The sequence below is a fragment of the Toxotes jaculatrix genome, chromosome 13, assembly GCF_017976425.1.
Source record: "Toxotes jaculatrix isolate fToxJac2 chromosome 13, fToxJac2.pri, whole genome shotgun sequence".
In the NCBI taxonomy this organism is placed as follows: Eukaryota; Metazoa; Chordata; class Actinopteri; family Toxotidae; genus Toxotes; species Toxotes jaculatrix.
In genome coordinates, this window is record NC_054406.1 from 3227883 (window position 1) to 3238454 (window position 10572).

Here is a 10572-nt window from a genome sequence, read left to right on the forward strand (position 1 = left end):
TTAATGAACAACATGTTTAAAACGTGTTATTTATTAATTCATTTTACTTTAAATTGAGTTTACATTTGCAAATAGCCATCCAAACAAAAGATACCTACAGACGACAACATACAGAGTCTGAAAGACGAAAATAACTTTACACAAATAAATAAATGTCCAAAATAAATTCAGGTCAGATGTTAATTTTGACTTGTACTCTTGACACGTTTTCTCATTTCTAACCATTTATTTATGATCATTTGTTTATGATGTTTATATAATTATGATACATTATGATATTTAAAGATTTTTTTTGCGACTGGTGCATTCCTGCTCGTGTCCGTGTTCCAGGATATCCAGCAGCTGCTGCAGCTCCAGCAGCTGGTTTTGATGCCGGGTCATCCTCTCCAGTCCCCTGCCCAGTTCCTCCTGTCTCAGCCAGCACAGGCACAGCAGCCACAGCAGGGTGAGGAAACTCCCTTCAGATCTGACAATTAGAAACACTCTCTCATAACCACACAGCAGTTAATCTGAAAAATGACCACTCAAACTGGTGATTTGGATGTATGTCTTATTCCTTAATTAAAAGACAGGTATTCAGTGATTTCTTCTGCTGGTGGATTAATGTGATAATTTGATTGTTCAGCTGATTTGTTTTTATCTTCTCAGGTTTGCTTTCGACACCAAATCTGATCCAGCTACCTCAGCAAAGCCCAGGGGGACTACTGACAACACCACCTCGCCTGGGACTTCAAGCACAGGTAGGAAATCTGTGTGTGTGTGTGTGTGTGTGTGTGTGAGAGAGAGAGACAGAAACAGAGAAAGAAAGAGTGAGAGAGAACTTGTGAGACTGCAGAACTCACCTACAACACAAGTGCTTTGTCACGCAAATCAAACAGATGTTGGATCTCTGCACCACAGAGCATCTGTCAGACTGATCTTCACCACCATCAGCCTTCATCTGCTGCTCACCACCTGCAGAACACACTTCATTATCCTCCAAGTGGAGCAGCAGAAGTCACTTTATATTTTAGGCAAATGGCCGATCTCTGCTGCAAAGGAGAGAAGTTGAGAGATGTGTTTTCATAGCAGGCTCTTTTCACCTTTTCATCACAGATTCTGAATCCAATGAGGATCCTCAGTCTCGGTGATATATTCACACCCAAGTCAAACAGCTCACCTTGTGTCCTTAGCCTTTATCTTCTATAACATAATGCATGAATGCATCCTCACACATGCCACGGCCGTTATGGATTTTTCATTAAGCAGTGATGAAGCCGTGTCAAACACAACGGCAGGTGTGCCCTCTTTGTTCATGTATTTTATGCACAGAGACGGTGAATGTAAATGAGGCGTGTAGCAGCAGATATCGTGCATGATGTCTGGTCAATTAGTTGATCCACCCAAAGCTCACAGGGTCACATTCCTGCTTTGATGCAGTGTATTTGTCTCCTGTAGTCAACTAACCAAATATTAAAGTCGTAGTATTTTTTTCTGCTGTTTGGAATAAAAGATGGGCATGGTTTTTTTTTTTTGTGTATGATATCTGTCAAATCTGTATCATTTGTCAAGACACACGAGGTCAAATTATTGTTTTTTTTAATGCATATTTCCCAGCTGATTATTTCATTTGTATTCAGTTTATTTCAGTTCCTGGAAAGAGAAAATACATTTTTCTAAGAGTTTTTTTTTTTCCAATATCTTGACAGCTTTCTGAAATTTAGCAGTGTCCCACAGTACTAACATCTCCTGGATTTATGCAGTTTTAATGAGGCTCACATTTACGTTTTATTTCCTTCTCTGTCTTCCTCACACTACAGAGGGAGAAGAGCAGTGATGTTGTGGTCGGTGGAAGCAGCAGCAGCAGTGGCTCGGTAGTTGCCACCGGCAGCAGCGGCGTTGGTGTCGTGACATCTGTAGGTGCTACGCCTGCTTCCAGCAGTGCCATGGCTTCCTCACTGAGCACCAGCTTGAACCCTGGAGGCCACGGGGGTCACATGGGGGAAGAGCCCAGCGACCTGGAAGAGCTGGAGCAGTTTGCCCGCACCTTCAAACAGCGACGCATCAAGCTGGGGTTCACACAGGTACAAGACATGGATAAGATGAAGGTTTACAGGAGTGTGTGTGTGTGTGTGTACATGTATTTCTGACACCGTTTGTGTGTTTCCATTAGGGAGACGTTGGCGTGGCTATGGGCAAACTGTATGGCAACGATTTCAGCCAGACCACCATCTCCCGCTTCGAGGCGCTCAACCTGAGCTTTAAGAACATGTGCAAGCTGAAGCCACTGCTGGAGAAGTGGCTGAGTGACGCAGGTGAGTACCTGAAACTGTCCGGAGCATGTGTCCTTTACTTGGTTGTCAACAGTGATCTGTTATCCATTCCGTTAGAGCCTGAGGTCTTTAAAAAAAAAAGATAACATCATTAAAGTTTGGTCCCTGAGAAGTTTTTGAAATCAGCTCTTTTGAAAAAAAATACTGGCACAGATGACAGTTTTGTTTTGTGTAGATATAATGTAACTAAATAATCTAAAATTCAGTTATATACAGTTATTCAGTACAAAGTACAAAGACTGAGAACTCTTTTACTAAACTATTCTTGTCCTCACTGCTGTTTTTCTTGTGCTTTTCTATCTGTTGGCCTGCGTGTCTTCATGTCTCTGTCTCTTTTATTCTGTCTCTCTCTACCTGTCCCCATCTCCCTTTCTGACAGAAACCATGGCAGTAGACAGCATGCTGCCCAGCCCCTCCTCTATCTCCTCCCCGATGTTGGGAATCGAGGGGCTACCCGGCCGACGCAGGAAGAAACGCACCAGCATCGAGACCAACGTGCGAGTGATCCTAGAGCGCAACTTCAGCACGGTAGGAGACTGAAGGGAACTGAAGCGCAACACTTCTCTGACAGTGTCAACAAAAAACTGGCAATTATAGGCTTTGCAAAGGTAGAATATGTGGCTGAGCTCATGTACTGGACTGGATTAGATTTATCAGGTGTTTTTTATTATTAAAATGTTTCCTGCCTCTGTCCCTCCAAACCAGGGGGGTCTTTTTAATGAAGTAACTACAATTATAATTTTTCAGACAGAAACCTACATCAGTTTCAGTGCGTCCTCATCTGCATCATTTACTCATCCACCTGGTGCTTTCTTCCTCAGAACCAGAAGCCTACCTCGGAAGAGATCCTGCTGATGGCGGAGCAGCTCAACATGGAGAAGGAGGTGATTCGTGTTTGGTTCTGCAACCGCCGGCAGAAAGAGAAACGCATCAACCCTTCCAGCAGCACCACCCCTCCCCTGCCCAGCCAGACCTCGCCTGTTGTGACGCACAAAGCCCCCTGCTACAGCCCGCACATGGTACAGTCCGCCACTAACCCTTCACCGCTTCAACACTTTTTTTTGTGTAATTTCAGAGTTGACCTGGTATTTGTTTCCTAATTTCTTGCCCCTCACTCTCTCCAGATATCGAGTCAGGGTCTGTCCCAGGTCACCACCAGCCTCAGCACAACAGGTGAGCTGTAATTACTGTTTGTGCCTGTGTAGAGCCTCATCAATGAATTATTAAAGGTTAGAGCAGTGCTTCTCAAATGTGTTTTTGGACCCCAAAGGTCAGTCACAGCAAGATTAAACTGGTCCTGACATTATTTGGAAGAAGTAGATATTTCTCTATTGTCAGAGCCTTTCGCTGGTTTGATGAAACACTGAAGAATCATCGCTTTAAAAAAAATGATTTCTGTGAGACAAAGACTGAAATAGAAAACAATGATGTTTTGTTGACAACAACATGGAAGCACCGGTCCCATCTTGAGTTGTTTACCTCCATGAGTCATGACTCGTCCTCGTGATTTATAGACCCTGGCTCCAGCGTGAGCTATCCCAGGCTTCACAGATATGACAGATGACCTGACAGGTAACAAACACAGCTGGAAATTTATTGGCCCGTTGAGCCGAGGCTAATACTTTTCAGTCGCAAACTTCTCTCTCTAGTCTGAAGTTGAATGGAGTCGAAGAAGACACTGAAAAAGGTCGGGATCCTAGCCGCTGACGAACGGTGTCACCGGAGTGTTTACTTAGTAATAACGCTGTAACTCATCTGTGCACTGACAACAAACTCTTCTCTTCCTCTCAGCCTCCAGTTCATCACCTTCAGCGTCCTGCCCCATGACTCCCGTCAGCTCGGCTGCGGTCGGCTCCACCTCTTCTTCTGTGACTCCGCCTCCTCATAGCACAGCCAGCCCCGCCCCTCCCAGCCTCGGGGCCCATGGGCTCAGCACTGGGTGAGTGTCGATAATGGTGCATTTTTTTAAAAATACCGGTGTCGTCTTATCCTTTGTTCCAAGGAGGCAGAAGTATACCGATTAGTTCAGCTATCACTTGTGAAAGCCACTTGTGTATTTTCCATTATTTCCATGTTCAGAATTTTTTATAAACTAAAAAATAAATGGAAAAACACATCAACATATGAACTGATAATGAATACAATCATTAGTTGCAGCCCTGGATGGAAGAAAGAAACATGTTTTACTCCAAAATGAAAAATCAGAGCTCGTTCTCGTCTCTGCTGTGCTCACTGAAAGCACAAATAAGAAACAAAGCGCAAAATGGCTCACAGGTTTTTTTTGTGAACGAGTCAAACCTTCTGAACTCTGTAATAACAGCGTCTTTAACTTGACAGCCCCTGATACATATGTCGCTGCATGTTTCAGAGTAATCAGCCTTTCAGGGTATCAGTCAGGCTGCTGTCGCACCAGTTTGACTGCAATTCTACATGTTCACGCACACTGAGACAAAATAAGAGCTTTTGAAATATCTGTACAAGCTATGGCATGCAGTTTTGACCCAGACAGAAAATGTGAGGTTCAAAAATACGAGAAGCTGCTGCTTCAATTCCACCATTAAACACAAGACAAGAGGCTGAAGCCTTCAGGTCTGCGTCGCTGTTAAATATGCTGGGCCCCATTAACCTGCCAACTGTTTCTCTACATGTGTGACTGTCCATGTGTGTGTGTGTGTGCTCGTGAATTCGTGGCCCATCCACATTTCAGGAACACAATGATTGGAGTAAGCACAGGGATGAACCAGGCCCTCATCGGCAGCAATCCCCTGGCTACCATGCAAGGTGTGTGTGCATGAGTGCATGTATGTGTTGGTGCATGCAGACTGTCCCCTCCAGCTCACCGAGTCTTCACGAGTCTCTATTTCTAAAGACCACTTCCCATTTCATCCTTCATCCATTCTGACCAAAATGAATTTCCTTGCAAAGCCTCAGTAGCCAACAGCGAGCCCGGCGCACACTCCTCCCCCTCAGCACAAACTTTCTGAATCACTCAGTATGATGAAAGATTCAATTTGATTCTCATACAATGGCCTGCTATTATCACCAAGTGACAAGAGCCCCTTATGGCAAAGATTAAGAGGCCAAGTCAGCTTACAGTAAACAGTTGAACAGGCACAATCCCCTCCCTCTCAGTATATCGAGGCCTGTTGGCTAAAAAAAACTAGTTTCCACTCAAAATTCCCCTTTTTGAAAGAGACGATCTCCTGCCAAATCAATTAAGCATCACTAATAAGCTCAGCTTTGAATCCGTCATGTGCTCCATCTCCCTATAGCGCCGATTCAGACCTTCCCCTTTTTCTCCCGCTCTGTTCGGGCGGCATTCAGAGCCGGCCTCCTCCGGGCCATGTGCTGATGAGAAGGATACAGTCTGTTATGGAAACTGCAGCTCTGGCACTGCCAACTCTGATAGAGTTACAGGCGGAAGGAGAGAAGAAAGAGGAGCCTCAGTGAAAAGACGGGGTTTAGATGAAGTGTTGACGTGAAAAGATTTCTGGTTTGATTCCCTGTGGGGCCGCACGCTCTATGAATGTTTACACTCATGGTGCTGTAACGGATAAAGGTGTTTGCTGTTACACAGGAATTCAGAAGTCAGCAGGTTTCACTCTCTGTTGGACTGATGGACGGGTTATTCTGCCGTGTTTTGTTGTCTCTCACTGGAATATCGTGTTTGAATTAGAGCTGCAGTGATTAGTCGATTAACAGAAAATTAATTGGCAGCTTTTTTTGTTAACAAATTAATGGTTTTAAGTTGTTTTTAAAGAAATTCTCAGGTTGATATTTGCTGATTTTCTTGATTTTTCATGACAGCGAACTGAATATCTTTGGGTTTTGAACTGTCACATTTGAAAACACCACCTTGGGCTTTGGAAATTTGTGATGGGCATTTATCACCATTCGCTGACGTAACGATTAATAATTAAATAGAGGAAATAATCAGATTAATTAATGTAAATGATTCTTAGCTTGATGCCACAGAACAGAATTTTCTTTCAACTTTAAACATGTTTTAAAACTCACAGAATATTTCAAATAAACACCTGGTAGTTTGTGTGTGTGTGTGTGTGTGTGTGTGTGTGTGTGTGTGTGTGTGTGTGTGTGTGTGTGTGTGTGTACATGTGCATACATAGTAAATAACCATCTCCATCTTCATTCTTTACTCTCTGGCATTTGTCTTCTTGCATTAAAGAGTTATGGTTAAAGACCTTTCATCATATATTCATTCAACATTGCATTGATTCCTAAAGGGTCAGTTCACCCTAAATACAAAAAACAAAACAAAACATATTTTCTTACTTATCTCTCGTGGTATTGAGCCTTGTAGAAAGATTTTTTTAAAATCTTTCTAAAAGCTCTCAGCTCTGACAAATTACATTTCAAAGATCTACAATTCAATCAGCATTTCCCCGTTACTCTGGTTAATATACATACAAACTGTCAACAGTTCCCTGTTTTGAATCACAGAAAGTGTTGGGATATTTGTTTGAAAGTTGTTTTGTTGTGATTTTGGTGAACCAACCCTTCAGTGGCTTCATTCTCAGTCATTTATTTCTCTATTATAGATAAAACAATGTATAAAAAGTGTTTATCGTTATCAGTTTTTGTAAAGAGGCTGCTGTACTCTGCAGACCTTCCTCATCATCTTCATCCCCTCCATCCAGGTTTTAAATGTTTCCTGTTGCTGATGTGTCCGATGTGTTCGCTGACTTCCTTTTACTTCCTGTCTTTTTCAATCTTCTACCTCTCTTTTCTCATCCACTTTAACTTCTTTTATTCACATTTTCTCTTTTTTGCTTCCATTAATCACTCTAACCATCTTTCTCTTCACCTCCTCCTCTGTCCTTTCTCCATTTTTTACTGTCCTATCTTTCCCCTCTTCATCCTCTTCACTTCCACTACTATCCTGCTCTTCCTCCTCTTTCCTCTCTCTTCATCACACCGTCACTTTGTCCTCATTACTTTTTTCCTTTGTCTATTTTCATCCCCCTTTCTTTCCTTGCTTTCCATCTTGCTCTGTATCCCTTGTTACTTTTTCACATCATCTTTTTGTCTTTCTTCCCCTCCTCCTCCTCCTCCTCCTCCTCCTCCTCCTCATCTTCCTCCTTCTCTCTCTACCCTCATCTTCATGTCCTTCCTCCATCCCTGTCCATGCTCTTCTTCTCCTCATCATCCTCCCTTCCATCCCTACCAGCCCTGGCAGCCAGCAGCGGTCAGCTGTCCATCTCCAGCCTCGAGGGAGGAGCGGGTCACATGCTTTTGGGCGGACCTGGGGGTCCCGCTGTCCCCCCCTCCCTCCGCCCCTCTCTCTTCCTCAACCGCCCCACCCTCCTCCCCATGGTCACCGGCTCCATGGCAACAGCCTCCACGCCCGCTTTGGGACTGGTGAGCAGCAGCAGCGGTGGTGGGTGTGGCCCAAGGCCTTCCTTCTCCCAGTCTCCGCCCCCCGGTGCCAGCAACCTTATGAGCCCAACCTCGTGCCCTGAGGAGTCCGCTTCTCCTTGTTCAAGCCCCACCTCTTTCTGTTCCTTCAGCGAAGCCTCGCCACCACCCCTGGGAGGGGCCATGGCCGAGTGATCCCTGACTGACAGCCAAAGTATCCTATCAGAGGATGACGAGGAGGAGGAAAAGGAGCAAACAGAGTGTTAAAGGAGCTTTATAAATCTAAATTTACGACCTCGCCTTTCAACCAAAGCCATCTCTCTGTCTGATCCATCGCTGATTTCGTCTCTCTGTGACTCCCCGCTGAAGTCTTCTGAAGCCAAAAATATACACAGATGAAGGAGGGGAGGAAGCAAACAGAGAGGGAGGATGGAGAGGACAGAGAGAACTGCAGAATGGAGGGGAGGAATTTGAAACCAAATAATGATCTACAGCTGGAGAGGTGGCACTGAGGAGTCTTTTTGCTTGGCATCGGGGATCAAACACCAGGCTTTTTATCGGCTGGAGGAAAAAAAAAACTCGATGAGGGCAGGGATGAGAACTGAAACTGTGTGTGAGAGATGGGAGGCAAAAAGAAAAGACTTGTTTAACAAGCTCAGAAGGTCAGGAAGGTGGCTGCAACCAAATTTAAAAAAGAAAAGACGCTAGAATAGAAACACACACCTACAAAGATGAAAACCAAAATCTCCAAATACCAAAAACTGAAAACCAAAAAAAGACAAAAAAAAAACAATAAACGGAGAGAAAAGCTTTAGTTCAAAAAGACTTTTACATTCTGATCTGTCCAGGATCAGTTCGGAACTTCATTCTACTTCATGCCAAACATTTTCCATTTCACTCAGGATTTCTGTTATTTTCATCTTGAGTTAAAGATTTACAAAACATTTATTTTTCTATTATTTTGTATTGATCGCTGTTTATGGTATTTCTTGTCAAATAAGAACAGTTCAATCTTTTACAGCTGATGCCACATGCAGGGTATCTACCTACCTCTCTCTTTACAGCTTTACCATGATGAACCTACCTTTCATTACAACACACAGTGTTTGTTTTATCCAGCATGGAGCAGTAGATGGGTGGAGTTTACTGCTATAATTACTATAGCGTCAGGTAAGATGCCAATCCGCACCTACTGTAGTATAAATATAACTTTAAAAAGCTTTCCTGTGGATGCCTGAGCTCTCTGGTATTTATTAAATCCAACTATGCGGCAAAATCCACCTTTGTGCCACATGAACAGGCTGAAAACAGCTTTAAACGTTGGAAAATCCCATTTAAAGTTAACATTTCTGTATTGGTCAAATTTGTTGGACGTTGAGCTCAACTCAGAAGATCCACAGTGAATTTGTGGGATTATTTACATCTTAATTTCTGGCAGGATTTTCATCACTATTATCATCATCATCAGTATTCTCATTGTATTTTTAATGTTTTCTCAAACTGAAGTATACAAACTCAACAGAATTCATACTGCCTACGAAGAGGACACACACACACACATACCGTGGGCAAATGTGGACAAAGTCTCTGTATTTTTTTCAGCATTATTTGCTTTCTTTTATTTATTATCACCCCATACCATCGTCATGTCACTTTCCAGACTGCTCATCTACCACCAGACAGTCACTCTTGGATACCAAAGCATCGCCTCTGGCAGCGTTGTCTCTAGATTCGCCCGAGAGACGAGCGTCCAGACAAAACCTCAGCAGTGTCAAAGGGAAAAAAACATGCATACACACACTACAAGCATAAGAAAGAGTCCAAACCAAAAAAAAAAGAACAAAAGAAAGAGGTGAAGCACCGGCGTTCCCCTTACTGCCCCCAAACCCCTGCCCTCCATCCCTCCCTCCCATCTGCCCCTCTCCTTTGTCTCCAAAGATCAGATCAAAGGGCCAAAAGAAAAGAGGAGAAGAAGAAGAAAAGGAGGAGAAGGAGAAGTGGTCAGGAGCAGAGGAGCCAAAGGTTTGAAAAGCTGCAGGGGAAAGCAAGAAGAGGAGGAGAAGAAGAAAAAAGGAGGAATAGGAGCAAGAGGAGGTGCGCTCAAAGCGGCGGACCAAAAAACCAAAAAGTAACCCAAAACCAAAAGCTACTACTACTGCTACTAGTTATGTACGAGTGACTGAACTGTAACTAAACCAAATACAAACAAAGAGGGGGAGGACGAGGGGAGAAAAGGGGAGAGTAAGGCCCTGTCTGTCTGTTCGTCTTTAACTGTGGTTGCTGTTCTTGTATCAACAGACAGAAATCGTTCCCTTCCTCCCTCTGCCGGCGACCTCGGCTTTGTTCTCACTTTCTTTTTCCTGGATGGATAAAATATGGAATAACCTCAACAAACTGACTTTGAGAATATATATATTTTTGTTTTTGCTTTCCATGGTGTGTCTGTTAATGATGTATGGATTTGTCTCATTGCTTTCTACTTATTATGCGGCGGGAGGGAGGGGCGGGGTGGGTCGGGGCGGGGCAGGGAGGTGGTGGGTCGGGCAACGTGTTGCCCATTTTCATATCTTCTTGTTTCTTCAGTTGTGCTCTGGGTTTTTATTTTTGTTTACGTTTGGAAATAACTGTGAAAATGTAGCTTCCAAGATAAAAAAAAAAGTGTTTTAGTTGATCCAGAATGTCGTGAAAAAGCCAAAACTGAAAACCAAAAGCAAAACGTTTTAGAGACACAACCATACCAAATAGAACAACCAAACCAATGCACAAGTTGGAGGAGTGGCTCAGCTGAAGTGTGTGTGTGTGTGTGTGTGTTTGTGTGTGTGTGTGAGAGAGAGTGTGTGTATGCAGGTGTATACATGCATGCATGAGAGTGTGTGTTTGTGTG

General features: G+C 43.5%; 1 protein-coding gene across 1 annotated transcript in view; it reads left to right on the plus strand.

Moving 5' to 3' along the window:
• Nucleotides 1-7883, plus strand: part of LOC121192169 (POU domain, class 2, transcription factor 2) — a 53448-nt gene extending 45565 nt beyond the window's left edge. Inside the window, exons 7-16 of the mRNA XM_041053745.1 lie at nucleotides 331-445; nucleotides 649-740; nucleotides 1800-2063; nucleotides 2153-2294; nucleotides 2692-2840; nucleotides 3134-3331; nucleotides 3437-3485; nucleotides 4104-4251; nucleotides 5020-5093; nucleotides 7501-7883. Coding sequence (XP_040909679.1) covers nucleotides 331-445; nucleotides 649-740; nucleotides 1800-2063; nucleotides 2153-2294; nucleotides 2692-2840; nucleotides 3134-3331; nucleotides 3437-3485; nucleotides 4104-4251; nucleotides 5020-5093; nucleotides 7501-7883 — 1614 coding nt within the window. The remainder of the gene's footprint in view (nucleotides 1-330; nucleotides 446-648; nucleotides 741-1799; nucleotides 2064-2152; nucleotides 2295-2691; nucleotides 2841-3133; nucleotides 3332-3436; nucleotides 3486-4103; nucleotides 4252-5019; nucleotides 5094-7500) is intronic.
• Nucleotides 7884-10572: the final 2689 nt, after the last annotated feature.